Below are 19,100 nucleotides of genomic sequence, written 5' to 3' on the forward strand. Positions count from 1 at the left end.
AAATTCTGTTAAATGAGTGAAAACTAAATATATACACTATTCTTTATTATATGTTATATTTGGATCTCTTAATGTAGTGAGAGCGTGAATGAACAAGTGAATGATCCCTTGTTTGGATGAACATGTGGATGTGAGGGTACAAACAAAAGAGCAAATTACATCTTTTTTTTTATTTCTTTTAAATATGTAAAGATTGGAAAGATGTCTACGTTGGATATGAATATTTTACGTTAATAACCTTAAAATATAACTTTGTAATAGTGTATGAAATGACATTGATAATTTCATAAATACAACTATTATAATTATTAATATAATTATATATATACAATATACAAAATTAAATATTAAATAAATTTATTTAATAATTTAAAAAATATTTAATAGTCTTTTTGCAAATACTTCTTATTGAATCCGTTCAAACAACTCGAAGAGACTGATATTTGATAAAAGAAAGTATATTTCATCTATAAAAGAAAAACATGTTTTAGTGTTATAAAGGTTATCTAAGGTTTTGAAAGAACACAAATTTTAAAACTAATTATATTTAGTTGAATTATTTTCTATTGGAATATTCAAAGTATTTTTTAATTATTAGATCTGCATATTTAGTTCAATAGAAATATTTAAAAGATTATTACGAAATTGAATACTAAACTCTAAATTTCTTAATATTTCATAAAAAAAAAGAAAAATAATTATTCTTAGTAAATAGAGGACAACGACTTGGCGTGATGAAGCTGTCCTACGTGCATAGGGTTCGTTTGATCTTAGTTTCAAATTCCCTGTTACTCCTGCAACCTCCAAACTTTAATTTTCCATTACAAAATTCAAAATGGTTTGGTACTCCATTTTCCAATTTCTGTGGAACAATAACAACGAAAGATAAAAGTAAACGCAGTGCCTTAACATTCCAGTGATCTATTTTTTAAATTTTCTTTCAGACACTTAAATGTAAGGTTGGAGATTAAGAAAGAAATATTTAGATTTAAATAACTAAATCAATCAAATGTATTTATTTTGGTTTTTTCAAAAATTCTTTCCCAAAAGGGATCACATAATAGAAACTTTAAAGGTAATAAATTGGTATGATTGATAATAAAAATTTTAAATAGCTTATATTGAGTAAAAAATGCGATTGAAAAGAAACATTCCATTGAAGTTGCGATCAGATTTTCCATAGATATCCATCATCAACCTAAACTAAAAGATATTTATACTAAAAACATAATTGAAAAAAATATGATAACAAACTAAAAACAAAACAAAATTATACACTATCCCATAAAAACACTTGCACATGAAATTACAGTAAATTCTGTAAAAAAAGATACTTTATTGCTATCAAGTAGTACATTTTAAAATTGATATATTCATTAATTTTTTCCTACAAACATATTTTAAAGTAAATATTTAATCTAGTTTTTTTAAAATATCTTGTCTAACTTATTTCAGGCTTTGTTTGGATTAGGGAGTGGAAATGAGGGAGTGGATTTGTAATGATTTGAAAGGAAAAGTGTAAAGAAAGTTAGCCTCTGTTTGTATCCGGATGATTATTGTTCACCCGGATTGAAAATGAAAGAATAGCTTGTTTGTATTTGAGAATTTGTGGATAATAGAGAGCGAAGAAAAACGAAGTATGTGAAATAGGCTTCTATGTTGAGTTGAGAAGATTACATATTACCCATACCTCACCTACTACCTATTTGTCAATTTGTAATTTATTTTATTTATGTCAATAGAATACTGCTGCCTTTGATATTTCAAAGTTTTTTCTTAATCACATGAGTATATTATTGAGCATTAATGAAATAATTTCATTTCATTAATGAAAGTTTGAATGAATTTTCTAGTACTTAATTTTTTTTATTAATATTTAAATTTTTTCTGATATTTTTATGTTTAATATTTTTTTCTTCTAAAAATAAAGTAAAAAACTTTATAAATATCAGTTTAAATTTATAAAATAATTATAAGTATACAAAATATTTAAATTTTTAAATTTTTCTAAAATCAAGTAAAAAACTTTATAAAAACTTCACAAATAATCAATCAAATTAATTTTTTTTATCAATTTTTAAATATAAGGGTAAATATGTAAAGTTACATTTTTATCAATTAAAAAAAATACAATTTCAATCACATCCATCACATCACTCACAAACTTTTATAAATTTTGCCTACACTTTTCCTTTATTTACCTTAATCCAAACACCTTAACTTTCTTTTCAAATCATCTCAAATTCACTCCTTCATTTCCACTCCCTAATCCAAACAAAGCCTTAGGGTGTTTGGATTAAGATAAATAAAGTTAAAAGTTTGGGGAAAGTTTGTAAAGGTTTGTGAATGATATGATGAGTGTGATTGAAATTATATATTTTTTAATTGATAAAAATGTAAGTTTACAAATTTATCCTTATATTTAGAAATAATTAAAAATTAATTTTATATATTTATTAATAAATTATAATTATTTTTAATTAAAATATTATTAAAATATTTATAATTATAAATATTTGATAAAAAATTATTTTTATATTAAATAAAATTATTATTTTTATCTTTACTTTTTTTAATTAATATAATTATTATATAAATTTATTTTTAAATTATTAAAAATATAAATATTTTTATTATTATTTATATTTATTATATATAATATGATTAATTATTTTTTTATAATAATTATTTTTTTATAATGTTTATATATTTTATTTAATAATAATTATATTTTAAATAAAAATAATAAAAATTTAAGTTTAAAATAAAAGGATAAAAAGGTAAATGAAAATTAATTAATTAATATATATATATATATATATATATGTATATATATATAATATAACTTTGATGGGAAAAAAGTTGTACGTAGAAACTTTTTTCGATTAACGTGCTATTTTGTTTTTATTTAGTGTTTTTATTCATTGACAACCGTAATTGTTCGCTTAAACACAAGAGAAAAAAATATTTCTTTAACACTATAAATGTGAGAATCTATTTAATTTTTGAAAATATTTAAAAAAAAAATTATTTTCAAAATTTTAAGATGTAGAAAATATGAAGACTTATCATCAATAGATAAAAAAGATACATGGGGTGTTTAGCCATTTAACACAAAATTATTCTTAAACACTAAGTAACTTTCTAAAGTATCTTTAAATATACAGTTTGATGTCTGGGAATCTCCATATTATTTTGATTTGAGTGTGTATAAGTAGAGTTTGATCGAAACACAAAATTTAAAAGTAACTAGTCACTAGATTTTAATTGTTTTGAACTAGTTATAGGTATAAGTGGTACAAGGCTACTGTGGCTATAATGTAAGTCATTGAATTTCACATTAACTCCGGGTGATTTTAATGCTCATAAAAAAAATACGAATGGTGAAAGGTTGGTTTTTTGTCTTCCTTCTATATATAGTTTTGGTGATATGAGATAGCATATAAATTATTGTTGTTAATTTGGTTTGTTAGTGGTGAAGTTGAATATGAATATAGTGGTAATGGTGATAGTGGGTGTGGGTTTGTGGAGTGGGATTGGAGGTGCACAACAACAAGCTCCATGCTACTTTATTTTTGGAGACTCTTTGGCAGATAGTGGCAACAACAACAACCTTTGGTCATATGCAAAAGCTAATTACCTCCCTTATGGGATCGACTACCCTCAGGGCCCAACTGGAAGGTTTTCCAATGGCAAAACTTTGGTTGATGTAGTAGGTCAGTTTCTTAATTTATCCTCTTTTTCTGTAATATAATTACTTTTTTATATTTGTTTAGTTTATTTATTTTAGTAAAGAAGGATGTTTTCCGATTAGAACATTTAGTTTAGCAAAAATACTGTGTTTTCGATTAGAACATTTAATTTAGCAAAAATACTGTGTTTTCTAATTGAGTTGTTGTTCTGTCTTAATTAGAATATTGTATATTCAGTTAATTTTCGCAGTTTATCTCCAAAAATAAAAATATTTTTTTATTATTTTCAGAGATCAGTAGCATGTCTATCTTCACCGTGTTATTGGACTCATCCATAACCCCACACTATTTAGTTATTTTTATTAAATTTATTTTGCATATTAATAAAAAATTTAATCAAACATCCTTAACTTTTAAAAATACAAAAATACAATAATGTAGTCCTTCTCCGAATGCTAAAATTAACTCAGTTAGTTTTATAAATCACCATTATGCCCTTAATGAAGGTTTGCCATTGACATCACCGCATAATCCAAAACATACTGCTTACAAACTCTTAAAACCAGTCTCACATGTACCTTATTATGCTTAGTATTACGCATGATAGGATTTTGATGGAAAAAATCATTTGATTGGGAGAATATTCGCAGATTATATCTTGAACCCATTTTAAGAAATTTAAAATTATACAATTTAGTGAAAATATTTTATTTTATTTTTTATCATTCAAGTTTTGAAAAAGTGAGCATATTGCCCCTTTGAGTCATTCCTCCTTAGGTGTCTGCCTAACTCTCCGATACAAACCAAGCACATGGTTTTGTTTGGTTGCAGTGAATGTGCAAGTAAAGAGTCTAATTCTGGTATAGATATATTTCAGATAGATATATTTCAACAGACACCTTGATTTCTTAACAAAAAAAGCTGATACATATGCATGTAAACATATATGAAATGTTGTCTAACCTTGTGTTGAAATTTAACAGCTGAGTTATTGGGGTTGAACGGTTACATACGTCCATATTCAAGGGTTATAGACAGAGACATATTTTACGGAGTCAATTATGCTTCAGCAGGTGCCGGAATTAGAGACGAAACTGGACAGCACCTGGTACTTATACTTATTTATTTATTTATTTATTTATTTTTTCTTCATTAATTTGGTAGTCTTATGGTGTTTATTTTTTTGTATAATTGTTGATTTGTGCTGAACTTTGTAGGGAAGCCGAACCAGTTTTAGAGGGCAGGTGCAAAACCACATAAGGACAGTGTCCTATATGGTAAATTTAGTGAGAGATTGGAACAGAACTGCAGGTTACCTGAATAGGTGCATTTATTCAATCGGATTGGGAAGTGAAGATTATCTTAACAACTACTTCTTGCCTCGAATCTATAGCAGCAGCACTCAGTACTCATCAGATCAGTATGCTAATCTTCTTATTCAACAATATGCTCAATACCTCAGGGTTGGTATATCATTTTGCCTATTTTCTACTACCTTCCCTCTTATTGTTATACACAATACAAAACAATCTCTCCAACCAAATACATACAAATAGGAAAACATAAAATTTAGCATCTACAATCTTTCTGACAAGAAATGCAAATTTTCTATTTGTAAACTCTTTAATAACACACAACTATCCAATAAGAAAAGTGTTTGAAGCTTAAAAACTCCTACACATTATGTTACAAACAGTCCACTACCACCAAAAATATTATAGAAGCATACATTACAGTTCCTTAATCACAAAATATGTAGTGAGCTATCTCTGCAGCGTACACGCCCTCAGTTTCAAGATGAAAAATGCTACAATTTTGGTATTGCTGTAAGTGAAGCTTGCTGGCAACTTGAAAATTATGGACATGACCATGATTTGATCCTCTGGACGCAGCTATCAGCAATGTGCCCCCTGCATCCTCACGATTTGATTCTCTGACCGTAGTTATCAGCAGTGTGCCCCTGCATCCTTCATCTATGTGCTTCTGCGAAAACCAACAAGTTGACCTCTACTTTCTCACCCCCTAACTGCTCCTATATTCACATTCCACTTATCAACAAAAACTGATAAACTAAGGAGACAATAAAGTAAAATTAAGTCTAGTAAAAAGAAACAACAAAAAATGAAATGATTGTTGTACAAAGTGTGCAGGTAAGAAGCTCAAATAAGGGTTAACAAATTAAAAGCTTGATTGTTGTGTTTGTGATTCAGGTTCTGTACGGCTACGGGGCAAGGAAAATGGTGTTATTTGGGATTGCTCCAATAGGTTGCAGCCCTTATGCATTGGCCCAAAACAGCCCAGATGGTATAACATGTGTGGAAAGAATCAATTCTCCAATTCAATTATTCAACACCAGATTGAGATCTATGGTTGATGAACTCAACACCCAGTTGCGGAATGCAAGATTCACCTATGTAAACGTTTATGGTATCGTCCAAAACATCAGAACTAACCCATCACCCCTTGGTAATTATTTTCTGCCTAGAACATTTGGTATTTTGTTGGGACTCAAATTTTTGTACATAGTTGTAGTTGGTGCTCATTTTGTTGGGATGTGGTCTTCTTGAATTCTCAGGTTTCAGAGTGATAAATGCTGGGTGCTGTAGGGCAGGAGGGAACAATGGTCAATATACATGTGTGGCTCTGCAACCTCCATGCTCTAACAGGAACGAGGTATTGTTTTGGGATGCATACCATCTAAGTGAGGCTGCCAATACTATCATTGGTAGGAGAGCTTACAACGCTCCATCTACATCCGATGCTTACCCTATTGATATCAATAGCTTAGTTCGGATCTAAAGACCTTCTACTTGTGGCAAAATTCTCTAGTAACTGCAATAAGTTGTGCCATAGTAACTTTCATTCTAATGTGTAATTTTAGGAGATGGAATATTTATATTGTTAATGTTTGATAAAAATATTTAAGGAGAACTAATTAAGAGAGATCTTTAACTACTCTGATTATAAAATAAATATAGGAAGAAAATATGAGAATAGAAAATATTGTAGTATTCTGGGACCTTCTTCGGTTTTTTATTACTTGGTATTTTCATTTATATAGTGAGGGATGAAGGTGAAGGAAGAAGAGGATTGAAGAACTGTAATAATAATAATCTTTCAGAGTTCAGAGTTTAGAAAAGGGATAAAAGAATTTTTTTTTATAATGGAACCCCTTCTTTTTCTTAGTTATACACATTCTCATTGCTTACATTATTTTATTTTTTAACCAAACAATTTAAAGACCCAAAACCCTACTTACTACTTATACCCCCGACCCTCATTTAAAACATTACAATAAATAATTCTTCCCGCAAACAAAATAAAACACTAAAAAAAAAATCACAAAATAGAAATTAAATTTATAAATAAAAAATAATTAGTTTTAATAATAATTAAATTAGAAATCATTTTAAAAATTAATTTTTTATTTATTTTTAAATTAATTTTTGTTATTATTAATTATTTTTAAATTTGTATTTAATTAACCATCAAAATTTTAACTACTAATTATTTAGTTTTTAAAAAAAATTACATTACAGAACAAATATAAAGCTTTCCACTCTTACTTCAAACCAACCCACGCGGAAGGTGAATAATGCTCTGAGGACAGCTGGTGGAGATTCCATTAAAATATACTTATATAGTAATTTACTATGATTTTAGATTTGATACTTTTGTGGATTTAAAAAAAAAATATAAAATTAATATATATTCTAAAAATTAGTTTAGTTAAGATAATTTATTTTTGTTTAGACTGAACTTTTTATCCGATTTAGAAGGTTTCTTTTTAGTTCCTACTCTTCAATAGTACTTTTGGCAGGAATATTTTTAACTTAGATAAATTATTTATAAAGATAATTATATTCTTTTTTCTTTTTGAAAATATAATTTCAATATACCATTTTTTTATTAACAAAAAAATAAAATTAAATAAAGGAGTATTTAAACTTGTATACACCACTTATATATTTAAAACATAACAAAACAGTCTTACAACCCATCAAAATCCTCCATTACAGCTACTGCATGACCATAAACAGGATAACCAACGGAAAAAGCTTAACCAAAAACAATCTAATTGATTATATTTTGAAAGTTAATCGATTAAATGAAAGTTTTGTATTTTTCATCAAGCTCGACATAATTAATATTAAAGACTAATCAAATATTTTATTCATTATTAAATATAAAAATTCAACCAGAACAATTTAATAAATTATTTAAATAATAATCGATTAATGGTAAAATTTGTGTTTGAAACAATTTTTGATAACTTAATATTAATAAAAATAATTGATTAACTTATTTATAATAATGAATGATATTAAAAAAATAATCAATTATATTTAATTATAATAGATTATTTGTTAAAGTGATTTTGTTTTTTTCTAAAAGTTAAGTTAAAAACAAAGATAATTTATGAATGATGCATAGCATAATGCAAGTGATATCATACAGGAAATCACAATTAGTCAGTCATAAAAGCAATAGTACACGATGAATTTCGCCTATTAGGAATTCAAAACTTCTAAACAAAGGAACATCTCATCTTTATAGTTATTGATAAACTTCATCACCAACTTTTACCTACTACTATATCATTGGTACGATATGAAACTAAGTAAAGAAATACATAAGCATTTATCTCTTAAAACTATTAAATATTAAAATTTAAATTTAATTCAATTTTTTAAAATCAGTTTATAACATGAAACTATCATTTTATGATCATATATTTATGAATAATTTAATAATAACATAATAGTAAGTGACGATTTAATTAATTCTCATTAAAATATATTTTAAATGACTTTGATACTGTATTAAGAAATTAATTTTAAATCTAATTCAACCTTATAAAATTATGTAATAAGTGAAATTTATACTCATTTATATAATATGAAATTGTCTAATCTTTATCGTGAATTTTCAACATAAATAAATTTTGTTTTTTTTCAATTTTTTTATTTGATCTGATTTTGATTGACTTAAATAATTTCTCAGAATCATTTACCGGATTAGACTTAACTCGTTTTGACTATGATTAAGCCGTGAGATAATTGATACTGGATTTCTATTAGGTGTAAAGTGCAGAGGATCTTTTGCTTACTAAGATGCAGCGATATTTTATATTGACCTGTGGAGCATGCAGTGCAAACACGGTTGTACTGCAAATTGCAATTACAATTGGTGCACAACCGACTCAAAAGTCAACGACAACTTGCTCAAAGCTGCATAGAAGTTGACCGAATGAACAATAAAGTATTAGCAGTGAGTGTTGAAAAATGCAAGCTTGTTATGTTAGTCGGTATGAAAGCCAAAAAATCATTGAATTCACCATCTTCTGCCATTTATGTTTAGTTGACATCTTCCAAGCCTTATCCACCCACCATCATCAATACTCCTACTCCTACTTTTAATTCTCCAAATAACTAACTATTCAAATATCGAGTGTTATGACTGAATCATCATCAACAGTTTTCTCTCTCATTTTCTTTATTTTAATAAAAAAAATTATCAGTTAAAAATAAAATAAATAAATTGAAGTATTTGAAGCTACTTCAACCATATAAAGAAAAGGTTTAAAATACAAAAGTCCAATTGTACCAATTCTTATAAAAAAAATCAGCATTGATGCAGGCCAGAAAAGTTCAAAAAGCAAAGGAAATTTACAAAGTTTCATACTTTTGATTTGATAAACCACTACACCTATATTTGTCCCTTCCCAATCACTTCCATGATTTGAAAAATCACTGGCAAAACTTAAGGTATTATATTCTTCTTTAGAAATGACCTATTTCTTTTTTATCAACACTAAATGATTTTTTTTTTTTAAATATTAAGAGGTGTTTCAAGCAAAATTTAGTGTAGACTTCAGGTTGATTTTAATCACAATCTATCTTCTCTTTCTTCTTTTGACTGTCAATTCACTTTTTTTTATCACCAAAGAATTAATACACATGAGAAGTGATAATTGATAAATCAATTCAAGGTTCCTTACTTAGTAGCTTAACTTGCTCAGGTTTTGGTCATTTGCTTTGTCTAAAGTAAATGAACATTTCACAATTTATTTTTAATTGGTAAATATCTAACAAAGAAATCACTGTTGAAAAGGATATAGAGTTAAGTTTAATAAAAAAACCTTTTAATAAAACTGTTAGGTGAGAGATAACTTATTTAATTGAAGATTATTTCTAAATTAATTATATTTTGTATATATTATATCTGTCTATTTCTTCTATTGAGAGTAAATTCAAACAACTTTTAACATATGGTTTTTTTATCCGATTCAAATAAGTTTTAAACCTAGATTTACATCAAAGGCTAGAATTAACTTCATGTTTTGATGTTTGTGTCACACATTCATGCTCTCACTTCTTCTTTAACTTTGTTTACTTCTGGCAAAAAATATCATAGATCTATATACTAAGTTTGAATGAGTCACATGCTTCTTTATTGTATGTACTCACGTGTTCGTATCTCGGAACTCTTTTTAAGCTTCATAAGTTCAAATGTAACCCAAGTAAAAAAAAAGACAAATTCTACATTTTGTTAATCCAAAAAATATAAAATGAAAAAACTAAAATTTATTCTTGTGATACTTATATCCTCGAAAAGGATATGTTCTTATTTTTCTTTATTTATCTCTATCCAAATAATAATAATAATAATAATAATAAAAAAAGTGGTTTACATATAATATTTAAAGGACATGGATATCAGAGTTATAGAAAGATCCTAATATTAATTGTGTTTTTTATAATTATTAGTTGTTTTTCTTTATAGTGGTGAATAACCTTTATTTTGTTTTGTCCGTCATGATTCTAGTATTTATTGATTGATTATTTCTCTCTTTGGCTAGACCTACAATGTGTATTGGTTATATATATTCAAACTATTTGTTTTGATCTCAATGAAATAATATTAGACATATTCATTATCATATCTTTTACCTTCCTTTTTACTCTTTTGTTCATCTCGGTTCTATTTTATAATATGGTATCAGAGCCATTTAAAGTATATCCTAGCGAGTGTTTGTTGGGCCTATCGTGTCACCCGCTATCAGGTCGTTATTGGACCATCCATAATATGTTGTCTTACGCACGAATTGTCACTCTCGACGTGAGGGATGTGTTGGAGATCTTACATCGACTAGAAATAAAAATATTTCATTGTATATAAGTGAATGCAAACTTCACCTCATGAGCTGATTTTATAGGATTGGGTTAAGATTAAAATCCACTGTGTAATATAATATAATATGTTCCTATCATATACTTTTATAATATGCTTCCAGCCTATATAATTATAGTAGTTAGATCTCATTGTCCTTTAAAAACTTTAACCAGAACAAAAATAAATAAAATCTGTATAAAAAATATAAATTATGTTTTCTAAAAGCAACTAACAATTTCTTGTTTTTTTTTTATCGGCAATAAAAAATAAATAAATGTAAACCACTTCAGGGACGGTTCAACCCTTATACATAAAGAGCAAAACACCTTACCATATTCCTATCTAAGGAACAACCAAACTAACTATAGGAAAACATTAAATTATCATCATCATACAATTCACTGGATTCAAAACCCAATTAGAATACCCGAAGGAAGCACAATGAGACTTTGCGTAAATTCACGACCAAACCTTCACCTATACCAAGGCGAATAGTTCAAGCGAATACTAACAATTTCTTGTGAAACGGAGAAGAGTGAGTAATACCTTCTGAATAATCATTGTGGATAATTTTTTTGAAACGTGGAGTAGATTAGGGACATAGCCGGATGAAGCTGTCCGACACTGCATTCATTTCATTTTCTTATCAGCATTTATTTCCCTTTCGGAAATTCAAAATTGTTTAATTAGTACTATCTGTTCTCCATTTTCTACTAGCTAACAGCTAGCAGAAGAGAAAGTAAAGGCATGAAGAGTGGCAGAGAAGGTCTATGATTAGATCTAAACTATATCTTCAATAATTCCTTAATTATTCTCAATCTTATTTCTATTTAATTTTTAAGGAAGTAACCTAGCTAGATCCAGACAGTTTTATAAAAAAAGAAAAAGAAATGAATGAGGGAGATAAAACTAATAAAGGAAGAAAATGATTGACGTTGATTTTAGATTCACATTATCATATATCTTACATCGATTGAACGCAGCCAATAAGCAAGATACAAGTTCAGACCTTACATTGAATGCCCTTAATTAGGAAAGAGACTCGCTTCATATACAAGGCCTTCTCTTTGCCTCAATTTACTTCCACTTTATCTAATACACTATATTGCATTCATAATTTGGACCATAGAATAAAAAAAAACTTTTATTTAATTTGCCTAGCTTACATCAGATCTTAGATTTATATACCTGAACTTTTTTTGTATAAAAAAAAATTGCAGACAAATTTGGATTTGAATTTGTGCTTGCAGTTCACGCATCACGAGTGCAGTTATGCAGATGTTATTACGAAAACATGTGTGCGTAATCTAAGAGCAAGTTAGGCATCAGTGAGTAATATACTTATGATAAATACGTACACTCAAACAAATTCCTAATAAACTGTATTCTAGAACTTAAGTAAATGATACAGTAGTTTTATATTTATTGGAGATCCATAAATTAGAGATTATTACATTTTATATATGTGAATGAAAATTTCACTTTATAAGTCAGCTTTACGAGGTTGAATTAGATTTAAAGTTCTTTTCTTAATATGACTTAATATGATATTAGAGTCATTTTAAGTTTATTATTGTGAGTGTTTGTTGATCTTGTCAAATCACCCACTATCAGACGGTTATCAAACGAGTTGACAGTGTCAACGTGAAGAGAAAGTGTTAGACCACAACTGTTAGGCTTAAAATCTATTTTTTAATACATTCACTAATTCTATATTTATCTATTATTTTTAAGAGATAAGTAAAAGGGTATTATAATATTCTCTTTGGCATCTGTAATATTGATATAGATATTTGGTAACGAAATTCCCATCACTACGAAAAAAGCAATTAATTCCACATGAAAGAGGAGAGAAAGAGATGATGGGAGGGGTAGAGTGATAAAGCAGGGGATTGTGGTCATTGAATTTCACATTATACATATCCGCGTGAATTTAATGCTCGTAACAATAATATCCCAACTGTAAAAGACTACAAGTTTGGTCCTTTCTCTTCCATCTCCTACTATAAATAGTTTTGTTCATTAAGAAGTTCATCATCCACTCAATCCCAAACCACATAGTTCGCAAGTTGTAGCTTCATTTCTTGCGACGATGGCATCTGGGAAGCACATTATGAATATAGGGTTAGTGATGTTGGTTGTGATTTTATGGAGTAATGGGGTTGGATTTGCACAACAAGTACCTTGCTACTTTATTTTTGGAGACTCTTTGGTGGATAATGGCAACAACAACCGGCTCAACTCATTGGCCAAAGCTAATTACCTTCCTTATGGGATTGACTTCAGTGGTGGCCCAACTGGAAGATTTTCCAATGGCAAAACTACTGTTGATGTAGTCGGTGAGTTTCTTAATTTATCAAAAATAATCATTTTCCTTTTTTTACTTCATATAGTACTAGTTAATAAGTTGTTCAAGTTCAAACACTTTTTAACTAGCTTATCAAACTTGCATATGCTACTTGAGAGCAGAATTCGGTCACCCTTTATCCAACTTAAGATTTTACTTCATGTCAATAATGTTTTTATATTGTTTTCCCCTTTTTTTTATTTAATCAGTCAAGACAGGTATACATGTGAATTCAATTCAACTTATATAAATATGTATGCATTTGTATTCGATCATAGATTACCTTTAATAACTTGGACGACAATTATACGATGCATTGATGCTAAATTTACGCAAAAAAAACACAGCATATTAATTTTTGCTTCTAACTAAGAAAGGCCTTTAAGACACAGACTATCTTTGTCACACATCACTTGCCACTGAAAATATAAAATCGAATAAAAAAAAGTAGTTCACAGAAATCAGAAAACAAAATTAAACCCTAAAGTGAACACTAATATTTACACGGTGCCAACTTAGAATTAAAGTTTATAAAATAAAATGAGATTTTTTTTTGTCAGAAACTAAAAATTTGACTTTGGTGAAGTTTTTCAAACTGTGCGCATGTTACTACTCCTCTTTGACTTTAGTTATATGTCTACCCCTCAAATATGAAGCACATGGGTTGGTTTGGCTGCATTGAATTTGCAATTTAAGACAGTCTGGTTCTGGTGTAGTCCTTGGACTAAGACCTAACTGGTGTGGTAGAGGAGGGAAGTAAAGAGGGAAAGAGCAGCAGCTAGAAAAATTAACCAAATGCTGATATAGTATAATAATAAAAAGAAAAAGAAGGTAAGAGGAAAGTAGGAGCTGTGTATTCTAGAAATGGACGAAATGGAGTCTTTAATAGTTGCATATATGAAATATTGTACTCTTGTCTAACTTAACTTTGTCTTGAACTTTAACAGCTGAGCTTTTGGGGTTCAACGGTTACATAAGTCCCTATGCAACAGCTAGAGGTCGAGACATACTTAGGGGAGTCAATTATGCTTCTGCAGCTGCCGGCATTAGAGATGAAACTGGACAGCAACTGGTGCTTATTTATTCATTTATTTTGGCCATAACTTTTTCTTCATTAATTTGGCAACCATTTGGTTATTTTCTATAATTGTTCACACGTTTTCTACTTTACTTAAACTGTAGGGTGGTCGTATCAGTTTTAGTGGGCAGGTACAAAATTACCAAAGAACGGTGTCCCAGATTGTAAATTTACTGGGAGATGAGAATACAGCTGCAAATTACTTGAGCAAGTGCATCTATTCAATTGGATTGGGTAGCAATGATTACCTCAATAACTATTTCATGCCTTTAGTCTATTCCAGCAGTAGACGGTACACACCCCAGCAGTATGCTGATCTTCTTATTCAGGCATATACTCAACAACTCAGGGTTAGTATCTGCTTCTTCTCATCTACATTTTCTATTAGCTTTTCATCATTTTTATCCATAACTCCTCAACTAAAAAATCAATTTCCAATTTGTTCATATATTTTTTCAATATTCTATTTTTGGAAAAACTTGTTCATAATTCCATGTCTAATAGTAATAGTACTGGTAATAAATATAAACCAACAGAAGGAATCAAATGTTACGATATGAGGTTAGAGCTCAAATGATATACAGGTTCAGAGCTTAAAAACTAAATAGTTATGTGCTTGTGATTGATGCAGATTCTGTACAATAATGGGGCAAGGAAAATGGCGTTATTTGGAGTTGGTCAAATAGGTTGCAGTCCTAATGCATTGGCCCAAAACAGCCCAGATGGTAGAACATGTGTGGCAAGAATCAATTCTGCAAACCAATTATTCAACAACGGATTGAGATCTCTTGTTGATCAATTCAACAACCAGTTCCCAGATGCCAGAGTGATCTATGTAAACGTTTATGGTATCTTTCAAGATATCATAAACAACCCAGCTTCCTTTGGTAATTGTTTTCTGTTCTGTCTAAACATATGCTATTTTGTTGATAGTCAAATTTGGAGATAGTTTATGCTCATGTTATACCCATGTGGTCTTCAATTTTCAGGATTTAGAGTGACAAATGCTGGGTGCTGTGGAGTTGGAAGGAACAATGGTCAAATTACATGTTTGCCTCTCCAACCCCCATGCAGGAACAGGAGAGAATACCTGTTTTGGGATGCATTTCATCCAACAGAGTCTGCCAATACTGTGATTGGAAGGAGAGCTTACAATGCGCAATCTGCATCGGATGCTTACCCTATTGATATCAATCGCTTAGCTCAGATCTAGAGGCTCTAGAATAATGGCATAAGGTGTTACTGTTATTGTAATGTTTGTGTGCTTCTAAAACCTCTATAGTATTCATGTCTTTTATGTTTGTGTTAACAAGTCCAAGTGTAATTTGCCATAAAAATTTTGGTTAAGCTTTGGAATTGCTAGTATTAGTTATGTACTAATGATGAAGTGTATTTTCATCCAAAGTCAATAAGATGACAAGAAATTATTTGCTTTCACACTTCTTAAAATTAAGTGAATTACTTTCTGCCTAAAATATTTGCTTGCCATTTTTTGTTGATTAAATCTGTCTTGTAATTAATAGTATACTCTAACACCTTTTCAAAATTGTACATATTTGTTTAATATTTGCCACGTATTTTTTGCTGTTTTTTGTCATTTTTAAAAAGTATGGCCAGACAACTAAGCCCAATCTAAAGTCATAGAAGAAGTGGACCGAAAGCCCAACCCGAGAGAATATAGACTGAGAAGATCAGAAAGTTTGAGAAGTCAACACATTTTACAGGAAAAAGTTTTGTTTCTAGGCCCATGTAAGAACAATATATAAATTAGCTATCACGGTTTTTGCTACTAATATTTTATTTCTAAATTTGTCTTAATTACTCAAATATTAGTAGCTAAAACTTTTGTAGCTAATTGTTAGTTACCAATTTAAAAACTACTTTATAAATTTTTATTAATAATAAAAACTACTTTAGTTATCCATAATTTTTTTAGTCTTTAAAATGGTATCTAATTTAGTACAATAATAACTAATTATTTTGATATCTAAACTTAATTAAAATTTGATGATTTTCTTACAGTAATGTATAAATATTAATTTATGTTTTAAGATAAAATATGTTTCTATTCTTTACAATTTAATCTTAAATTATATATATATATATATATATATATCACTATAAAAAATAATTAAATAAAAATAAAAACTAAAATTTATTATATTAATTAAATTAAATATAATTTAAAAAAAATTATTAATGTTGAAACTATTTTTTTATTATTAAATAATTTTTAAATTTATATCTAAAAACAACATCAATTTGAAGGGAGCAGAAGAAATGCAACTATGAGAAGTTGGGAAGCACTTTCAATATAGTACAACTGGTCTAGTGCCTCTGATTTTGTTTGCTGTCTAAAACTAATGTATGTACAAGTAATTTTCTATGAGTTTTCATGTTGCTTGTGGGATTTATTAGTGATTTTTCTCTCTGATATAATGGATGCATTGTAACTTTAAGTGAATGCTTGTTTTTATGGATGTAATCTTCACAATCACAAGCAAAAGCAAAGATTTTATTTGGATTCATGATTTTGTAAAGAAAAAAAAATATAAGTGTAAATAATAAATCCTTTTTACCTTTAAAATGAAGAGAACGAAATGAAAAATAAATTCAACATTGATTTTTTTTCCAAAATTATCCTTTTTTATTTTAGAATTTCACTTTTTTTTTATATTTTCCATTAATAAAAAATAGACTTTATTATAAATATTAGTTATTAAAAATATTTAACTAACACAAATATTTTAATAAAATAAAATAATAATTAATAATAAAATAAAATTTTAAGACAAAAATACATAGTTATTTATAATAAACAAAATATATAATAATAATAATTATAAATATAATAATGCTATTTATATTTAGTAAAAAGGATTTTCTAATTAAAAGTTTTAAAATTTTAAATATTTAAATTATTTATTTTTATAAAACAATTTACAATTTTTACATATACTTAAAATTTTACATGTAAAATATTTTTCGTTAACTATATCGTATTTTTTTTTAATTAATTATTTAACTATATCGGAATATATTATTAATAACTTTAATTCATTCAAATTTAGATAAAAGTACTAATATTTGATTATTCTATTTTTTAAAAGAATGGTAAATTTGTAATCATACATTTTATGCATTTAAAAAAATAATATCACTCACAAACTTCAATAAAGTATTCTCACAACTCTAACATACTTAAATCTAAACGTACTTTCTTTCTACGCAGATTTTTTTTTAAATCCTTATACACTCACTCTCTTAAGTCATCATATTTTCCTTCCTCAATCAAAACACAACACAACTGAAAATAGAATTAGGATAGAAAGATTTTGTAACAAAAGAAACTCAATAATTAGTATAATTATAATCAAAATATTTGTGTACAAGAAAAATATTTTTGTGTTCGATAATAAATAATTATTTTATTGATAAAAAAATATAAAGCTACAATATCTTACTGTTAACATTATTAATTTAAAATTAATAAAATTATTTATTTAATAAAATTATATTTATTTTTTTAAAAAAAATCTCATACATTATTATGAAATTTTACATATTAAATAACAACAATAGTGCCACCAAATTTTAGAACACGAGCAACTTTTGGAAGTACCAAATTAATATGAATTCATTTTGGAAATATAAAGACTTTTTTAACCCCATATAATTTCTTTACCCTGAAACACGTGCATAAATTGACAGAAAATGTATTAATTTAACAAGTAATGTCAGGTTAAAGTCTTAGTTTGTTGGTGCATTAAACACTCATAAGAAGAGTTTTGCCGTTGATAATGATTCTTGCGACTTTTTTTATCAGCAATAAAAGTGTTTCAATTTGTTTACAAAAACTAAACAAAATAAGGTTTAACGCGTACGTTGTTACTAGCTTTTACATTATTACCTCTGAGAAAGGATACACATGAATTTCAAAAAGAAATTAATGAAACTATTAAAATTGTATATAAAAATCATTAATGTGATCATGTGAGTAACTTAACTTTTCAACTCCATTAAAATTAATTAATTACGATAATTGAATATTAGAAATTTACACTCTCCATCTATTCTGAAAATAAATGAAATGAGTTATTTTTAATTTCATTTTAAATTAATAACTTGGATTAATTAAGTTACAAGTGTATGATAATCTCGTATGTATATAGTAATACCATTTCGGACGTGAAATATACTTCAACATCGATGCCTTATATTATGCAATTCAATGATGGTGAACCAATTGTTAGGCCAAAGCTAATAAAAAAGCACGTGTAATTATGATGGAAGGACATATAATTACTAATTTTCATGTTGTAGTATTAGTTGTAAGGATATAGAAATCTATACAATATATAAATATTTACTTACAATAAACAATAAATTATTAGATATATAATTTTAATATATAAGAAATAAACTATTGAATGTTATAATTCACAATAAATTTATTTATAAAAAATTAGATATTAAGAATGTGTAGAAAATAAATTTAAAATTTCAAAATTCACAAAATAAATATGCAGATTTTATTGTAAATTTAAAATTCACATCAAAATTACTTACTGTTACGAATTTGTAAAATAATAGTATAATTTTCATGGGAGTTTTAAAATTCATACAAAAGTTTGCTTCTCAAATTTCTTGGTCTAATAACAATTCATAAGAATTTTTTTGCATATTTAAAAAAATAGATAGAAACAATTCTATTAATTTTAAATCCACAAAACTTAGATAGCGTATTATTTATGTAACTTTACTCATAAGAAAATTAACACTAAATTTTAAAAAATTGACAGAATAA

At 27.3% G+C, this 19,100-nt stretch overlaps 2 protein-coding genes across 2 annotated transcripts; both read left to right on the forward strand.

The window, feature by feature from the left end:
- The first annotated feature begins 3,106 nt into the window (after positions 1-3,106).
- On the forward strand, positions 3,107-6,703 carry LOC137832429 (GDSL esterase/lipase At4g18970-like). The gene is made up of 5 exons (XM_068640590.1): positions 3,107-3,716; positions 4,676-4,800; positions 4,910-5,155; positions 5,903-6,158; positions 6,268-6,703. Exons 1-5 carry the CDS (start codon positions 3,488-3,490, stop codon positions 6,489-6,491), a joined length of 1,080 nt encoding a protein of 359 aa, XP_068496691.1. The 5' UTR covers positions 3,107-3,487; the 3' UTR covers positions 6,492-6,703.
- A 6,187-nt stretch (positions 6,704-12,890) lies between these two features.
- Positions 12,891-15,730, forward strand: LOC137832430 (GDSL esterase/lipase At1g29670-like). Its single transcript, XM_068640591.1, has 5 exons — positions 12,891-13,207; positions 14,163-14,287; positions 14,398-14,643; positions 14,925-15,180; positions 15,283-15,730. Exons 1-5 carry the CDS (start codon positions 12,961-12,963, stop codon positions 15,504-15,506), a joined length of 1,098 nt encoding a protein of 365 aa, XP_068496692.1. The 5' UTR covers positions 12,891-12,960; the 3' UTR covers positions 15,507-15,730.
- The last annotated feature ends 3,370 nt before the right edge of the window (positions 15,731-19,100 follow it).

The sequence above is a fragment of the Phaseolus vulgaris genome, chromosome 6 (genome assembly GCF_000499845.2).
Source record: "Phaseolus vulgaris cultivar G19833 chromosome 6, P. vulgaris v2.0, whole genome shotgun sequence".
In the NCBI taxonomy this organism is placed as follows: Eukaryota; Viridiplantae; Streptophyta; class Magnoliopsida; order Fabales; family Fabaceae; genus Phaseolus; species Phaseolus vulgaris.

Coding starts and splice junctions, on each gene's coding strand:
- LOC137832429 (XM_068640590.1), top strand. CDS start 3,488: ATGAATATAGTGGTAATGGTGATAGTGGGTGTGGGTTTGTGGAGTGGG. Junction 4,801..4,909: donor ACGAAACTGGACAGCACCTG/GTACTTATACTT, acceptor TGAACTTTGTAG/GGAAGCCGAACCAGTTTTAG. Junction 6,159..6,267: donor AACTAACCCATCACCCCTTG/GTAATTATTTTC, acceptor TTGAATTCTCAG/GTTTCAGAGTGATAAATGCT.
- LOC137832430 (XM_068640591.1), top strand. CDS start 12,961: ATGGCATCTGGGAAGCACATTATGAATATAGGGTTAGTGATGTTGGTT. Junction 14,288..14,397: donor ATGAAACTGGACAGCAACTG/GTGCTTATTTAT, acceptor CTTAAACTGTAG/GGTGGTCGTATCAGTTTTAG. Junction 14,644..14,924: donor CATATACTCAACAACTCAGG/GTTAGTATCTGC, acceptor TGATTGATGCAG/ATTCTGTACAATAATGGGGC.